Here is an 18,141-nt window from a genome sequence, read left to right on the forward strand (position 1 = left end):
GCGCCGGCAGCACCGCCCCGCCGGCGGCCGGGGGGAGCGGGGGGGCCGGGCACACCGCAGCCAGAGCGGAGCCGCGTCCTCCCGCACCTTCGCTCAGCCCGACACCTCTGCGGGGTCGCAACCTGGGGGGGACCTAAACCCCCCGCTCCCAGTCACTGCTGGGGCGCAGCAGGCACGGGGGCGGCAGTGGCAGGGTGCCGGCAACGGGGCTGCAGTGGGGCGCAGTGCGGGCTGGGGGCAGTGCTGATTGGGCACCGGCCAGGGGGTGCAGCAGCAGTGGGGTGCAACACGGACAGGGTGCAGCTGGGGCAGCGACATTAATGGGCAGGCACGGCTGCGGGCTGCAGGAGCGGCGGGGCGCGGTGGCTGCGGGCGGGCGGGAGGCGTGGGCGGTCAGTCAGCTGATGCAGACGGCATCATGTGAGCGGGGCCGGGCCGGGAGAGCCGCTCTGTGCCGCGGCGGCGATGGAGGCGCTGGTACTGAGCGGGCTGGCCCTGGCCCTGGCGCTGCCCTCCGTGGCTCTGGAGAACGGGCTGGCGCGAACTCCCCCCATGGGCTGGATGTCCTGGGAGAGGTTCCGCTGCAACGTAGACTGCCAGGCGGATCCCCGCAACTGCATCAGGTCAGTGGATGGGGCTCTTTCAGGTCAAACTTCAGGCCCGGGATGGCTCTGGCACCGTCTGTATCCCTGGGACCCCGGGGTGGGTGGTGCATGGGGGGCGGGAGGCTCAGACGCGCCGGTGCTGGGCTGGAGGGCCCCCAGAGCCGAAGGAGTGGCCGGGCTTTTCGGGCAGTCGGGGAAACGCTTCCCCCTCGGTGAGGTCAATAAACACGGATAGGGTTTAAATGGGAGCGCTGGAGACCCTCCTGTGGCCCGGACTATAATAAACAGGGCTAGGAGACTAGCTACTTTAAAAAGGCCTTTACTAAGAAGAGCTCTTGGGTGGGGAACCCGTGGAGTCGCGCACACCGCCGCTGCTCCCGCAGGACGACGCTCAGGAGAAGGAATGCAGCTTTGTCTCTCGGCAGAGCTGAGACAATGTTGGCTCGTAGTTTAGGGGTGTCATCCAGACTGAATACTATTAAAGTTATGGCGACAGGACAGAATCTGGCTCTGGTCAATGGTGGGTGATTCCCTGTGGTGCTGCCAGGTTAAAATCATTGTTTATGTGCTAGTTTGTTGTTTTTGAGATGGTCCATATAGTACCAACAGCCCCTCATTAAATTCAGTCCGGGTGTAAGTCCTTCTGGGAGCAGGGGAAGTGGTTCCCGACGGAAAGGGATACAAATACAGGGAAAGATAGTAACACTTAACAGTGGCAACCAAAGGCAAGTCCCTGAACTCTAACATTCAATATTCAACAACAGACCAACACTTCAAATTAGGACCCTATCAACTTCATCAGCATTAACTAACAATTACTACTCTGAAAAAGAGCTCCCATCTCCAGGGTTTAATTTCTCACACGGACCAGCCCTCCAGAGCCCCCAGTTAACCCGCAATTCCCTCTGCTACCTCACCTGCTGAGGGTGCAGGTCACCTGTACAAGGGTCGCAGGGTCTCACCTGCCATGCCTCCTCAACCCACAGCGAGCAGCTCTTCTTCGAGATGGCAGACCGGCTGGCAGAGGATGGCTGGAGGGAGCTGGGCTACGAGTACATCAACATGGATGACTGCTGGTCTGCCAAGCAGCGGGATGCGGCCGGACAGCTGGTTCCCGACCCCAAGAGATTTCCCAGTGGAATTAAGGCTCTGGCTGACTATGTGAGTGCCTGCTGGGGGCCACTGGGGATCTCTGTCCCCATGCCAGTATGGTGGGAGAGCTGGGAAGGAAAAGAGGACTCTGGTACCTGGGAGACAGCTTGCATCCCTTCATTTGCTCCTTGCAGCTCTGTTTTCCTCACAGGTCCATGCCAGGGGCCTGAAGCTGGGCATATATGGTGACCTGGGCATCTTCACCTGTGGGGGCTACCCAGGCACCGTGTTGGAAAATGTGAAGCAGGATGCCCAGACCTTTGCAGCGTGGGGTGTGGACATGCTGAAGCTGGATGGGTGCTACTCGTCTGCAGAGGAGCAGGCAAAGGGTAAAAGTTCACCAGCCTCTGGCATTCCTCCCCTACTGCTTGGGTTGGGGCAGCTGGCCCTCTGCAGCAACACTGGGCCAGCCAGTTCTTCCCTTGTGCCTCCTATTGCAAATGTTGGGAAAAGAAGCGGGAGTTTGTGTGCCCTGGAGCTGGTGTAAGGAAGGAAGCCAGCCTAGCCTGGTATTCCCCTTGCTGGGTGGGCTGGGACAAAGGCTGCTACTGGGACATGGGCTGCTGCCAGCACCCACTTCACTGGTTGATATCTTCTCTCCCTAAGGATATCCAGAAATGGCGAGGGCCTTGAATGCCACAGGCCGCCCCATTGTCTACTCCTGCAGCTGGCCAGCATATCAGGGGGGTCTTCCCCCCAAGGTAAGGGTTTTCCCATCTGTTGGCAAGTTCCCGTGTCCCCTGTGCCCTGGAGGAGCTCTTGCTGGAGCACCACAAGCCGGGTGTTACACCCCACTTAATTTTCCACCCTTGGATGGTGCTGCAGGTCCCAGAGGGAATGTGGCCTTCCTGCCAGGCACCCGGGGACACTTGGGGTCCCAATACAGCTAGGAGATGGGAGTTTGTGGGAAGAAGGCTCTGGAGTGTATCCTCTCTATGCTACTCAGATGGTGTGGGGTTGGTCCTGACAGTCTTCTTGTGAAACAATCTTGTCTGGTTTCAGTGCTTGAAATAGGATAATCTTCCTGGTATATGTTTCTTGAGAATTGCTTGCACTCACATATTTCCTCTTTCATTTTTTGAGTCAGTCCTGAGCTGCTCTCATTGTAGCTGATAGGTTATCAGATTTCCCCATGGCCTCTGTGGTTGTTTTTGCCAGACATCTTATAATACTGGGGTGTGCCCAGACAGTGGGATATGACTCTGTCTTGCTTCCTTGCCATTCTGCAGATTCCTCTGTCTGTTACACACTTGCTGGACAGCTCTCAACAATTCAGCAGTGCTGCCCTGCCTCTCCCACCTTGCAGAACAGTTCTTTTTGCTCTCCTGCCTGACACTGTTCTCCTTGTCAGGTCAACTACACCATCCTGGCAGAGAGCTGCAACCTGTGGCGTAACTATGATGACATCCAGGACTCCTGGGACAGTGTACTTTCCATCGTGGACTGGTTCTTCACAAACCAGGACGTGCTGCAGCCAGCAGCTGGCCCCGGTCACTGGAACGACCCAGACATGGTGTGGCTGGTGATGGGTGCTTTGACCCTGTCTGGGGATGAGGATCTTCAGGGATCCCCTTCTAGGGGCAGAGCAAAGGAAGAGCTCCAGGAGCAGGAGCCCTGTTGCTGCAGAGGCAAAGCTGGTGTTGCCCTTGGCTAAGCTGTGGGAAAAACCAGAGTGATTGCAATGAACCGTTCACCACTTGAATTTACCTCTCGAGTTCTTCAGGTGTTCTTGTCCTTCCCTGCATGGCCTGAGGGCAAATAGTGGTGAAACAAGGGGTGTTAATGAGCGTATTTGAGTGTACGTTGCTAGCAGGGATGGGATCTCCAGTGGCTGTGGTGGACTACTTAAGGGGAAGCAGAAGTGAGTGTGAGGTTTCCCTTGTGCATCCCTCCCAGCAGGAAGCAGCATCACCACAGGTGACAAGCAGACAAGTTTCTAACCTTTTTCTGCTACTTCCATCTTTTCACCATCTCCCCTCCAGCTCATCATTGGAAACTTCGGCCTTAGCTACGAGCAGTCACGCTCCCAAATGGCTTTATGGACAGTGATGGCAGCTCCGCTCCTCATGTCCACGGATCTCCGCACCATCTCCCCCAGTGCCAAAGAGATCCTGCAGAACCGCCTGATGATCCAGATCAACCAGGACCCCCTGGGAATCCAGGGGCGCAGGATTGTCAAGGTTAGGGGGAAAGCAGATGCCTTTGGGAGAGCAGACAGAAGTAGCACAGAACATTAGAATAAGGAGGGAGAGGGAAGCGACGCAGAGAAAGAGGAGCAAGAGAGCTGTGGGAATCATGGGCCTGCTGGTGTAGCAGCCCCACAAGGCCAAGTCAGAAGTCACGCTGCTCCTGGCCACTCTGCCTCACATACCTATCCCCACCCCTAGGAGAAATCCCACATCGAGGTGTTTCTGCGCCCACTGTCGCAGGCTGCCAGCGCCCTTGTGTTCTTCAGCCGGAGGACAGATATGCCCTTCCGCTACACCACCAGCCTGGCCAAGCTCCACTTCCCTGAGGATGCTGTGTATGAGGTGAGCCTCACTGACACACTGCATAGCAGGGCAGTCCCATGGCACATGGGTCTCCCTCTTCCCAGATCTCTGTGTGTTTTGGTGGGGTGAGAGGGGGTACTTTCACTCCATGCCTCTGGGCTGAAGGGGCAGCTGCCCGTTGGGTCACTCTTCTGTTGCCCACTGCTGTGCCCCGGCCCACTATGCCATGTCCGTGACCACAGCTGGACCCCAAGATGAAAGGTCTGGAATTGCTGGTAGCTCCATCTCTCTCTTTCAGGTACAAGACGTGTACGCCGGGAAGATCGTTGGGGCCCTAAGAACAGCAGACAACTTCTCAGTTGTTATTAACCCCTCGGGGGTGGTGATGTGGTATCTCCGTCCCACGGAACTCCCGCTACAACCCCGGCATGCTGTCAGACAGCAAGTCCCAGGCAAAGGTTTCCCCCCAGCCTTTCTGTGACAGGGCGCAGTGGATGGGGTGTGGAGCAGTGCCAGGGTGAGCCGTGAGACCCCAGGGCACGTGGCTCTTCACTGCACAAGTGCCTTTTGCTGCTGAGCCCAGCAATGCTGGGCACTGACCATCCCCTGCTTCCAGCCTGATGGTGTCTGCTCCGTCTCCGTAAACCAGGAATTCTTGTTACCCACTGCCTAAGGGTGTGCAGAGCGTAGTGCCTCGGTGATTGCAAAGCCTTTTGAGATCCTCCTGTGGAAGATGCCGTATAAGTAGAGTCCACCACCACTAAAGTTTGTCAGCTCTGACACCTGAGAACTTCATTGCTTTGAGCTGGGTACTACTGGCTGCTGCAGGGGCTGTTTGAACTACACGTGCAGAAAGGCTTTGGGTGCTTTAGTAGCTCCTAGGGTTGTGACTTTCCATTTTTCCCCAGGTGTGTGATGGCATTAACCTCAAGGATCAGACTTGGTCACCTTCTTTCTTTTGCTATAATCAGCTTGGTTTAGGATGAGGAGCTGTCAGCTGGGCTGCATCCCTCCCACATATCCCCACCAGGACCAAGAGCTCTTGGAGGCATAATGGCGCTGTGCAGTGAGGCTTTTCTTGCAGGCCTGATTCCTGCTGCCATGATTCTAGAGGCCAGCACTACTAGTGTGCATGCTAGCATTGTATTAAAGTCCCTCTGGTAGACGTTTACAGGAGAGCCAAAATCTCCATGAGCCATGCACAAGCCCAGGAGCTGTGCTGTGGTACTCACCAAAAACTGCAGAGCCATAGCACATTGTGTAGGAGTGCTGGCAGGAAGATGCTGATACTCAGCTGAGGTGATCTTTTGGGTTGGGAGTTGGTCACAGGTGCCTCCAAGCTGAGAGTTGCATCTTTCTTTCTCTAGAAGAAAATTTCTGCTAAAAGGAGGATCAGATCCTACTTCAGCAGGCTGAAAACTCAGGGTGTCTCAGGGAAAGGCTTCTTCTCCCAAGGGCCCTTGCATCCACATCTCTTATCCTGAGGAGGAGCCTGCACTAATAAACTGGAAGTGAGTGTCAGGACACTCTAAAGCCCTCAACTGCTTCACCTTCATAGAGCAGACTACCCATGGAAGAGTTCTAGGTGACACAAGATTAAGCCTCAGAATGGGGAAATACCACATTTTAGATTAGGGGAAAAAAAAATAAAAATCTCTATTTCTGTTCAGCTGTGGGAGGTTTCCTGGTCATCTGTCCACTCTGGTTCCTGAAGGACCAAATGGCTGATTCTGGACCCTTCCAGAAACTTTCTCTGATGTGCATGGTCAAGATACTGAACACAATGCTTGCAGTTCTAATAAGGGAGGACTTGCCAACAAAACAAGGAGCTGGCTTTGTTCTTGGGGAGTGATTGAGGCAAATTGATTGAAATAAAAGGAAGTAGATCATAGACTGTTTCATGTGTTGCTAGCTATATCTGCTTGGTTAATGTAGGATTACAGGGTCATTACTGTCACCCTGATTTTGTAAGACTTTGTTAAGCCTTCTGATGTTTGCATTCTTTCAACAAACTTTCTCACACACAGTTCTGTAAATAACCTATGTTTTGCATTCTTTCATGGAAGTGGAGAGAATTGATGGACCCTTGGTCTGTCCAGTGGCATTGGAGAGGTGGCACTGTCATCCTCCAATCCACTGTCACCTTTGGAAAACTATAAATGTTGGAGTCAGAAAATAAAGTTTTTCTTCTTCTTCTTTTTGTTCCCCTCGAGAGCAGCAGTGTCTGTGTCATCATTTCGTGTCTTATCACAACACATTACCACAAAACAGGAACAACTATCCTAGGAAATAGAACTGGTTCCCTGTCAGAAACTGGACTGCTGCAGAGTAGGAAATGGCTTTCCAGCAGTTACATCATGTTCAGCAGGGCAGCAGTATTTCTTGGCACAAGGGGAAACAGATTTTACAGTCTACAGCCAAGTGCCATTTTCCTTATTATATATTAATTTTTCCATTGCTGGAACAGTATTGCAGGAGAGGAATTTCTTTTAAAGACTGCAAAGGCTCCCCTCTGGTGTAATGTACACAGACGAGGTGCTGCGAACGCAGCTGTGATGAGCAGCAGCGTGACACAGCCCCTGCTACAAGGAGTGATGGAACAGGAACATGTGCCACTTCTGGATACCTGGGCAAAATCACAGGCACCAGCCACCCTTCCAGCCTTCTCAGGCAGCAAGGGAATAAGCCCCACCTTCTTCACTCCCCCCAGTTACTTGATTCCAGGTCCAGCTTAGCCACACACCAGGGAGAGGGATGTACTGACCCATAGGTGACCCAAGGGAACAGCAGCAGTGGTTGTAGTTCATTCCAGCCTTCTGTGCAGTATGCAAGAATTAAGGTCAACACAACACACACAATGCTGAACTGGCAGATAAAGGTATCAACACTCCTGTATTAAAGTGCAATTCAAAAAGTTACAAACATTCATGGTTGATTTTTTTTCTTAAATACAGAGTTGTTAGAATATCTCTAAGTCACAAAAAGTGTTTATAGATGAGGAAACTTACTTCCCCCCATGTGGAACTGCTTTAGGAATTCATACTTTTTAAGTTGTGCAAACCTGACTTGCAGGAGAGCCCTACCACAAAGGGAGGTAAGAGGCAAAACACTCCTTCCCCCTCCTTGTGAAGGTAGGGAGGCTGTAGGAAGAAGTACAGTCACCCTATATGTAAAGAATCACAAGGGTCTCCACCAGACTAGAGACTCTTCAGAGCAGGTTTAATGGCACTATGTCCTAAGGAAAAAGGAAAGCTTGTGGCTGAGCAGCCAGAGTCTCTGCAAGAGAGCCAAGCACTAGTAACTCCCACCCAGACAGCAGTTCCCAGCCAAGGGCATTGCACCTGTAAGGAACCAGCTCTGGCACTACAGTGCCCACCTGCCCACACTGCTGTGTGCGCTGGGCACACACAGCCTGGCTCCAGCAGCTGAAGGAAAAGATGAAGGCCAGTTTTCCCCTGTGGAGGTAGCACACAGCAGAGATTTGCTCAGCAGAGGGAGCCAGGGCTGCAGGACTTGTCTCCTGACTACTGCCAGGTCATCTGCCTAATGTAACATATTTTGCTCCAAGACAGGCAGCCTCCTGTGCAGCACTTGACTCCATTATGCTCGAGGCATGGCTGCTTGACACAGGATCATTGCACAGATATGGGGCCTGCTTGGACAGGGAAGAGACAGACTGATCCTCAGGCCTGCCAGTCTATGAGCTCACTGCCCTGAGGCACACCTTTGTTTGCTTCTCTATTCAATGGCTACAAAGACAGGGACCCATCCCCTTCCCTCTTTCATAGCCAAATGTTTCAGCATCTCTTCAAATGCACTTCCCAAGGTCATGACCCCTCAACTGTTAGTTCAGAATGCCACACACTTCCATCACAATACAGGATTTCCAAAGTCCCATCTCAAACTGAACTGCCCTAGAATTTAAGGAAATTTAATAGCTGTCTAGGACACCAGAGGATCTGTGCAGGGAACCTCATAGCTCTCCACACCTTTCCTCCTGGATGGTGCTTCAGAAGTCAAAAGTTTGGCATTCCAAGTTGTTTCACTCCAACAAGATCCCAGAGCCTTAATATTTTAGTCCTAGATTAGTCACGTGATACAGTTTAATAAGTCCATCTCTCTCTTCAAGGCAATGGCAGGGCAAAAGGTTAGTCCTTCGACCCCATGAGATAAAGCAAGTAAATAGGAAAGTGCTGTTGTCCTGCCTCAGTGTTTAATGAGGGCAGGTGCTCAGCTGCCCAGCACCGTATCTATTGTAGAGAAACAGAGATCTAGAGATATGCTAACTTCAGGGGTACTAACAGCCAAGTTGTCTTCAGGGAGAGAGAATGTGGGAGGCTGGCTGCAATTTCCTTCTGCTAGTTGTTCTTCTTATCCTCAGGAGGTGCATAAGGAGGTGGCTGATCCTGGAAAGAGATACAGTAGAGTCAATAACCATGCCTGTTTTAGGACCAGCTCTTTCCAGGCATTCCCAGGCTTGGCTCACCAGAAAAGAGTGCCCTGCAGTGAGCTACAGACAGAACCAAGTTCTATGGTTTAAGCTGTCATTTCATCACACCACTCCTCTCTAGTATCAGCTATATTCCATGACAAATGCTGTCTCCGTAACATTTCTAGGAAAAGTCCCCTCAAAACCAGGTAACAAATGGTCTACTGCAAATGGACCATTTAATCTGTTTTAAATGCCATTCTCCCTTCCCTTCCAGGGCTTTGTCCCTGTTGAAGCTCATAGCTCTGACCCAGCAGAGAGCAAACCCTGGGCTGAGGGCCAGCTTTGCTGCTCCATCAGTCTCCAGCCTGCCAGAGCCAAGCAAGGCAGCGAGGGGCACAGCCAGGCTGCCATGTACCAGATGGAGGCTACAGACAACCTACTGGCTGCCACTGACTGAACAGTAAGAAACCTAGCCCAGAAAGAAAGCAAAACAGAAACCCACATGCCATCATCCTCAAGTGACCTATTCTGCTTTAACTCTCCTCATTTTCAGGCCTAATGGATGCAGAGAGCTCTGTGTTTTCTATGTGGCCTGCAAGTCTGTTATGGCTTTAGGAGTAAGACAGGAAATAAATGGCTGTTAATGAATCAGTCTTAAGGCCTTCCTCCTTTCCTGACTGAAAAATTCACCAGCCTTCCTCATGGGAGCCTCCCTCCCATAAAAATGCATACTTTCTGTGCATGTTCAACATGAAGGTGCATTAGACTTTGTAAGAAAGCAAAGCACATCTCTGCTAGTGACAGAGGAGGGAGTAGGCACACGAAGACCAGGCATGGTACTCACCATGGGCATGTACACATTGTGTGGGTTGGCAGGGTTGTAATATGCACTGGAAGCTGCTTCCATGGCCTTGCTGCCTCCTGGAAAGGAAGGAGAAGTCACCTTAAATATCTGAGGCAATGGCCCTAGCCCCAGAGCCTTCTCCCCAGCTTCACCTCTTCCAAGGAGGCAACAAAGGCCCGAGGAGCCAAGAGGAACTGCAGCAAGCTGGATTAGAACTCAGAGCAGCTCAGCAAAGCTGGCTAGGGCTGACCACAAGCTGTGCAGTGCAAGGCAGAGCAGATCCCTACAGAAGACTTGGAGCTCTTGCAACAACAGCTTCTCCACCCCATGCTGTGCCTATGCCACCCTCAGCCCAAGCCCCCAGGCACCATTTGCAGCCAGACCCTGACAACCACCCAATCCCATTTACCTGGCATTCCTGGGCTCACCCAGGCTGGGGGAGCCGTGGGGGCTGAGGATCCTGCAGGAGGTGCCCCAGAGTAGGGTGGTGGGGGTGGCATGTAAATGGGGTTCATGTTTGGAAGTGGTGGGTAAATACCTGAAAAAGACAACACCAGGCTGATGCTTTGGACACAGATCATGGGACAGAGAGCACACAGGCCTGACAGCACATTAGCTGGGGATGAGAGCAGTGGTAAGGGAAGCTCTCCAGGCTTCCCAGGGATGTGATAATTTGCTAATGCCTGTCATGTCAGCAGGCAATAATCCTCTCCCAAGCAGCAGCACAATTTGCAAACCACAACTTCACGTAGCTACAATTACAGCGACGCACGGGCGCGATCAACAGCACGTGACAGATTTCTGCAAGGACGAGGGTCCTCAATGCAGACAAAACTACAGCAACCCCCAGCGTACCACTGTCGCTTCCTCACAGCTAGCAGGAGACATCATTACACAGCTTCCAAACCTGGAGCCTGGCCGTAGGGATAGCCCATGGGCTGTGGAGCAGGTCCGTAGGCATCCACTGGGGGCGGTGCGTAGGGATAGGCTCCGCTGGGGGGCGGAGGGGCAGCGTAGCCTCCCGGCACAGGCGAGTAGCCCCCGGGGGCAGGCGGGCCCGGTGCATATCCTCCGGGAACAGGGGTGTATCCATAGCCAGGGTTCTGCAGAGGAACGCCACTGGAAGCTGAGGAACACACCTTTAGTTTAGTTTTAGTTCTTAAAAGTAAATGTAGAGTATAAAATGAAAATAGTCCTGTTAATGCAGCACTGTTTCCCCTTATGTAGATTCAGTATATAGTCCTGGCATAGCACTGTGCCTGAAAGGCATTAGACACAGAGTGCTGAAGGAAACCAGCTGCAACAATACAACCTCACAGGTCCCAGTCCCACCACAGAGCTCCCACTGCTTGAAGGAAAGACCACTCTAAAGCAAGTAGCAGTACAGCATGTTTTCCTTTTTTAAAATATACTTTTGTTCTGAAAACAAGTACATTTTAAAACGCACTTTTTTTTAAAAAAGAAAACTTCATCAGAAAAAGAGTTCTTGTTCCTCCATTTGAAAATTTGAAAAGAAATTTTGTTTAAAACTTATTTTTCCCCTCTCCAAATGTGCACATTAGCTTTCCCCATCTTACTGCACTGGTTTAGAATTGAGAGTAGCTAAGTGCAGCAATTTTTCACCATCACATATTTCAACTTTTTTTCCAGTAGAAATAAGGTTCTGTAGAAAAAGGTGGTACACCTCAGAAGCCCAAACCCCAGAACATTCTGACTGCACTTAGTGACAAAGCACTAAGATGAAATAAAGAAAAAGGATTGAAAGGGAAACCAAAAGCTCCCCTGGAAAGAGAAAAAATACTTTGCTGTGGAAGAGGGCCTAGGGTTCCCCTCTTTCTATGGAGTTCAGAACGAGCACAATTTGCTTACTGGCTCAGCCAGCCATGGGGGAACCACAGGATCTGAAAATCCCTTACCACTAGAAGCAGCTTTCAACATCAGCTGTCCAAACTCAATGGCTCCTCCACTGTTGAAAGTCAGTTTAAATGTCCCCTGTCCTTCCCAGCCACCTAGGAGAGAGAATTAGAACTGAATCCAAGACAGCAAATTTGTTAATACTTCAATTATTATTTTCTGCTTTATTTCAAAACTATTTTGCACCCTATTACCAGGAAGAAAGTGTCATGACACTGCTATCAGACGTACCCCAAAATAACATCTCAAGAGGATCAGGAATTTATTGTTTTACCCTTTGAAAGGTCTAGTCATGTGGAAGCAGCCTACTCTAGATACAAGGCTGCTTTGTTCTTTCCTGAAAGGTTTAATGGAACCTAATAAAGAACAGTGTGAAGATGGAACATTTATTTCACTGAGGATATTAACTGAAAGCCCTCAGATGAAGTTTTGTTGATATCCTCGATGAACTACAGACCAGGACCTGCAACTCAAGCTAGGATTTAAATCAAATGCAACATCTTTAATCTCACTGACACAGAGAAGCTCAGGTTATTAAATGCTGATGTGTAATAGCAACTTCTCAGGGAAAAAAAATCAAGTAGGCACTGTCTTTCAAGGCAACTAAGAGTGCTTTGTTTTCCTAGGGCTTTTTGGGATTTGGTGCTGTTTTTGGTGGAAGGTGCTTTGAGTTTTGGCGTTTTTAACAAAAAATATGTGTCATTTAAATATAAGATTTATCTTCCTTGTCTAACAATTAAATTAGTATCAAGAGAGATAGATTCTTGGGGACAAAGTAGAAATAAAGTATAGAAATATAATGAAAGACTCCATCATGGATAAAGTCAATCATTTGGAGATTCACCTCTACAAAATCACTGTCTTAGTATGACTTCAGCCCAAGAAAGTGAGCCAATCCACAATTCCCAGACAACTCAGTCACTTTAAAATATTGTTATAAACAGGAAACAAAAAGAATAAACACTTCAGATGCCATGAAAACACACACGAAAAGGCTGAAGAGGGAAAAAATTTGAACAAAAAGCCATGTTTCCAATCCCTGTTTATCTTTTGCAATTCCCCATGTCTGGTCATAAACACCTCTGTTAAGTGTTACTGTGGCTTCATGATCAAATTGGGATCAAAGTTAAATCAGTGATGGACAGCAGACTCCCAGATCCATGCAAACCATACCCAAGGGGCTCCTGACTTCCCAAAGACCAACAGTGGTGGCTAATTCCAATTCTGTGTAACAACAGCATGCACTGGTGCCTTGGTCATTTACCCACCCTTTCAGGTCAAAGAAAGGAGAAAAACAAGCACATTGGGAAAGTGAGTAAGCACAATACACAAAGTTAAAGAATTACACAAAAGTCATCCTGGGCAAGTCAGTCCCTAGGCTGAGGACAGGAATTAACGTGGCAGCAGTGCCCTGAAGTGCAGGAGAGGGGAGTTAGCCCAGTGGGGACACACCAGCTATACCACCACAGCTACTCTGCCATTCCTGTGCACATAAGCTGGTCTGGTGCTCAGCAAAAATGGCCTTGTGATGCTCGGGAAGAGCTCCACCTGCAAAGCACTGGCACGTACCTCCGGCCTCGGCCTGGATCTGCCCTTTGATGTAATTGGCAGAGAAAACAGGCTGCTCGATGGAGCACCCTTTCACCAAATAGAACGGCATCATGAAGGACAGCATAGGATCCTTGCCCTTGGTCACAAAGATCATCTGCAAGACAGCAGGGAATGCTTCTGAATGACTTGAATTCAACAGACAGAGTGATGATGGAGCCCTCACCGTATCAGCATCCAAAAAGAGGGTAACTTAACCTCTAGTATGAGTATGCATTGAATTATTTCACAGCTTTAACACTGGGGAGCCCCAACAGATTTGATGGCACGGGGCTCACTCACCTGAGGCATGTACATTCCAAAATAATAAGCCACTTAAAACACACCTGCACATTTATGGAGTTTTACTGTTCTGGTCTTTAGGGATAATCTATGAGACTTTGCAAAGGAAGTCTCATTGACTGACACATTATGTGAAATTTATTCTGTAGACAGTGATTTCCAGGACTGCATGTCCCTTTGTAGGTGACTGGGATTGTGGCATAGGTATGAACTATCCCATTTCCACCTTTCCTTCTCCTATGTAGTGCTGTCAGTGGCCCCTTCCACAATAAAAATTCCTTCTTCTGTCATCAACTATATTTCTGGTTTAAAGTTTACAAGCTCCTGTGAGAAAGAAGCAACCCTGCTGGCATCAGACTTACCCTGTAAGGGGTGAGATACAGCATTCCTTTTTTGGTGCCTTTGAAGATATCAGGCTTGCCTGTCACGTCACTGAAGGAGAGCTCCACATCTTTGCACTGTTTGAGGACACTGCAGGAAGAAATCAGACAAATTGGAGAGACAAACTTGGTAACACATACCCTCATCACACAGGGCAGGGAATAGCACAGCAGAACTCTGAATATTATCCCAAAGTCCTGCTGTGGGCCCCGCGGTTTAGACTTTGAACAGAGAGGGATGATTTATGCAGACTGGAAGAATTCATCCTCTCATCTCAGACAAGCCCTGCTCCTCCTTCAACAAGGGCACCTTTAATATACAGGGGGGTTTCTATCTCCAAAGGCGTCACACTGAGGAATTCCTCTGCACACGAAGACCCTCAGCCCAAAGATCAGGGCACAGACAGGGCTGAGGTGTCAGAAACCATCCCCTTGATGCCAAGGTGTAATCTCAGAGCAATCCTCCCTCCCCAGTCCATGCTCAAATCAAGTCCACTGCACTGGAAAGCAGCACTGCTGTGACACCACACCCACTGCACACTGAGGAAGTGGCTGCACTGAAACCCTCGCTGCTGACCCTGCCTCACGTGACTGAAGCAAGCTTCTGTAGTAAACAGCACCACGGTGAGGAACCAAGCAATGAGTCGGCAGTGCCAGCAATAAAGATGTTAATGTTGGAGATCCACGGGAACATTAGCAGAGTTCCCTAATGACACAAACCCAAATGAGAACTGTGAACGCTGCAGGGTCAGGGGTACAGAGCTGCATGAAAAATTAAATATATTTTCAGAAAAAAAAGAGTCATCTTGGGAAAGCATGTCACTGAGTCTATGGTGCAGATCTCAACATACCACACAGCAGGAAAATCTGCAGAATAAACAAAAGGACCTTGAGGGTGATAAACCTTCAGCATGTTACAGTGGCAGAAGACTCCAAGGTGTTTTATGGTTCAAGAGCATGAAAAACAAAGTGACAAAACTCTAAACCAACACAATCCAACCACAATCCCTGAATGGGCTGGATCTAAAATAATCCTTATAAATTCTGCTCAGCATACTGCAGAAGTCAAAGTCAGGAAACTGTGCAATTTTTTGGGGAAAGGAGGAATCTTCAGGGCCACCATATGGAAAAACAACCAAATGCCCTATAGTCTCAGGTATTCTGCTCTTTAGGGAAGAGAAGAACACTGCAGATGTATACGAATGAAGATGTTGAAAAGTCTAGCTTTGATGGGAAAAAACAACCTGACCAAGAAATTCTACTGGGACACTACTTTGTAGCTGAGCTAGATGCAGACTCTCAGACTGGCTGGAAGGGACAGATTTATGAGACAGCAGAGCTCTTTTCATTTCCAAAATGCAAGTGGGAAACATATATTCTAAGCTAAATACAACCAACTTTTTGACAGCTTTAATCTTACCAGAACACTCCCTCAATCATGTCTTGGAGCAGCATTTCACATAATTTTGCCTCACTGGGAAGAATTTCTATGCAGTCATTGTAATGTTTGCTGCTTTGCAGCCACTCACACGAGCAATACCACGCAGCCAGCACCGCAGAGAGTAACGAGGCTGCTGAACCGGTCTGCACCTGCATGCCTGTCCAGGGCTGTCACGGGAGGCTGTGCCCCTGTGGGGCCACACTGCCTCACCTGTGACTGAGCAGCACCACAAACAATGTGTGGTTTTATGATCTCAAGCCAATGTTAAGGCTTGGAAGGGATCTTAAAGATTATCTGGTCCCAGCCTCCCTGCCATGGCCATGGCCACCCTCCACTGGATCAGTTTGCTCAAGGCATTATCCAAGCCAGCTTTGAACACTGCCCAGGCTGGGGCATCCACAGCTCATCTGGGCAACCCATTCCAGCGCCTCACCACCCCCAGAGTAAAGAATTTCTTCCTAATGTCTAGCCTAAATTTCCCTTCTTTCAGTTTGTGCCCATTACTCCATGTCCTAGCACTGCAGGCCCTGATGAAGAGCCCCCTGCCCCTGCAGGTCCTGTTCAGACACTGGAAGGTTGCAGTAAGGTCTCCACACAACTTTCTCTTCTCCAGGCTGAACAGCCCCAACGTTCTCAGCCTGTCTTCACAGAGGAGTGCTTCATTCCTCTTACCAACTTCCTGGCCTCCTCTGGACTTGCTCCAACAGTTTCATATCCTTCTTGTATTGGGGACCCCAGAGTTGGATGCAGCACTGCAGGTGAGGTCACACCAGAGTGGAATACACATGTAGAACCACCTCCCATGACCTTCTGCCCACGCTGCTTTTGGTGCAGCCCAGGATTCAAGGAGAAATCTCCTTTAAACTGGCATGAGCTCAACACGTCCGAGGGCCTTCCTAACTGAAGCATTAGGAGTCAGCTCCAAACTCAACACAAGATGGAGCACATTTTTCGAGTGTAATTTTCCTGTTGATCACCAGACTCAAACCAACTCCTGATCCTTTTACTTCGATCCTTTACTGGGCCTCGGGTTTCTAGGATTTCTCTTGCCAGGATGCTGGGAGCAGCCAGCAGGACCGAACTGAAGCCCCAGTCTGTTCAGCTGCTCTGTCCATCCCCGCCCGGGGCGAGGGCAGGCGTCGAGCAGCCGGTTGTGCTTCCATGGAGAGGCGCTTCTCCGCGCAGAGGAACTTTGAATTCAAGTGATCAAGACTCCTACCTTAAATAGCTGCTGCCTCTCTGGCGTCACTAAGTGCATGACCTTAAAAAACCCCAATTCCTTGACTTTTACGAGCGACGGTAGCCGCAGTCTGCACCCAGTACGCCCGCGGGAGCGGCTTTAAGGACCCCCGAGCTTCCGCGGTGAAGACGGGGCAGCCCTAGGGACTGCAGCCAGGCCTGCCCCCCACTGCGCCCCAGGCCGCCCCCGCCCTGCCAGGGAGCCCTCAGCGAGGCAGAGCCCGGGCCGAGCCGGGCCAGCGCGGCCGGGCAGGAAACGGGCGCGCCCCAGCGGGACCTCCCACCACCGGGCCCCGCCGCCCGGTCCTAACGAGGGGACAGGGAGCGAGGAAGACCCGCCCGGCCCCCCGGTACCTCTCGGCATTGGGGATGACGACACCGCCATCCTGCGAGTGGTTCCTGTTCAGCGCCATCTTTACCCCGCCGGCCCCGCCCCTGACCCGGTGACGGCAGTGACGTCACATCCAGCGCGGCCCCGCCCCGGGGACGCGTTCCCGCTGGCCCCGCCCCCCGCGGCGTCGGCGGCCGGCGGCGCGCGCGAGGCGGAAGTGAGAGGGAGGCGAGGCGGAAGCCAGGCGGCGCTGGGTGCTTTAATGGCCGCCGCTGCCGGCGGCGACGCTCTGAGGGGCGGTCTCGCCCGGCCCGCGCAACGAACCGCAGACACTGGTGCCTACGCGCCGCCCTGCTCGCTCCTCTGGCTCTCTCTGCTCAGTGCATCCACGCCTGTTCGCTGCCGTGGTTGCCTCGGTGGAGGTTGTCCAGGATTTGCCATGCTCAGCAAAGTTTTTCTGGCGAACGGCTTTTCTGCTGAACAGCTTGAGAGCCTCCGAATGCGCCGAGTGGGCATCTCTGGTGTAAGGTTTAGACGCTGCCCCTCTGCAACACCCCTCGGGATATCCCAGGGGAACTGCTGACTTGCTGTGCCCATCCTGGAGCTCAGCTGGTGGCGCTCGATTCAGACTTTTCCCGGCTTGTCCATTCATAGAGGCTTCTTCCCAGCAGTATCTCCCGTTGTCGTGCCGCGTGGGATTTCTTTTCTTTTTGTATTTGCCGTTTGTAGACTTCCTGGTAGGTGCACGGGATGTTGGTAGGATATTGGCACGAGCAGATGGCAGTGAGGAGTACCTGAGCGTTTTTGTCACGAGCTTTTATGGATCCTTTACGTGTAGTCTGTGATCCGACAAGAAATTACAGAGCAGGGTGTAAAAACCACGTTATTACAAAGAGATAAAAGTTCCTAAACCTATAGGGCAAAACACACAACCTTGTCCTTGAAATCCACATTACAGGCAAAGGAAAGTCTCTCTCTTCTGTTGCATGGGTCTGCTTTGCTTTCTTTAAGCAGGGCAGCGTTGTGTCTCTGCCCTAATGCTTGGCTGGGCCCAAAAGTCATAAAGATTACTGTTCTGTAGCCCAGGGTGACGGCGATGGGACGTGGCTTCGTGCTTCAGCGCTGTGAGAAGCGGAGCCCTGGCAGCGTCTTTGATGAGGGTCACGTCTTCAATGTCCTTGGGCTGAGCAGGGCAGGATGGGTGGCAGCATGGCAGGATGGGTGGCAGCGTGGCAGGATGGGTTCTGCAAGGGTCCGTGGTACAGCTGCTGGCACCGGTGACAAGGCTCCTGTTCCCTGCTGGACTGAGGAGCCTGGTGCAGTGGGAAGGTGTGCCAGGCTGCACGCACACAGGAACACCAGGAGCTGGGAACGTGGCTGGGGAGAGGACTAGGGAGTGCTGGAATGGCCCTCACGTCCTG

The 18,141-nt window shown here is 51.1% G+C and overlaps 2 protein-coding genes across 2 annotated transcripts; one reads left to right on the forward strand and one right to left on the reverse strand.

Annotated features, from left to right (window-relative positions):
* The first annotated feature begins 50 nt into the window (after positions 1-50).
* Positions 51-5,488, forward strand: NAGA (alpha-N-acetylgalactosaminidase). The gene is given in 9 exon segments (XM_041416625.1): positions 51-430; positions 432-623; positions 1,592-1,766; positions 1,909-2,086; positions 2,364-2,458; positions 3,109-3,270; positions 3,740-3,937; positions 4,145-4,288; positions 4,548-5,488. Coding segments are annotated over 9 exon segments (1,437 nt in total). The 5' UTR covers positions 51-320; the 3' UTR covers positions 4,731-5,488.
* Positions 5,489-7,115: 1,627 nt separating this feature from the next.
* Positions 7,116-16,880, reverse strand: WBP2NL (WBP2 N-terminal like). The gene is made up of 8 exons (XM_041416626.1): positions 16,744-16,880; positions 13,692-13,800; positions 13,009-13,144; positions 11,442-11,534; positions 10,433-10,651; positions 9,935-10,063; positions 9,526-9,602; positions 7,116-8,655 (listed from the first exon to the last, which is right to left on the reverse strand). The coding sequence occupies exons 1-8, from the start codon at positions 16,800-16,802 to the stop codon at positions 8,608-8,610; spliced, it is 870 nt and encodes a 289-aa protein (XP_041272560.1). The 5' UTR covers positions 16,803-16,880; the 3' UTR covers positions 7,116-8,607.
* Positions 16,881-18,141: the final 1,261 nt, after the last annotated feature.

The sequence above is a fragment of the Onychostruthus taczanowskii genome, unplaced genomic scaffold (genome assembly GCF_017590055.1).
Source record: "Onychostruthus taczanowskii isolate IOZ18803 unplaced genomic scaffold, ASM1759005v1 scaffold53, whole genome shotgun sequence".
Classification (NCBI taxonomy): Eukaryota; Metazoa; Chordata; class Aves; order Passeriformes; family Passeridae; genus Onychostruthus; species Onychostruthus taczanowskii.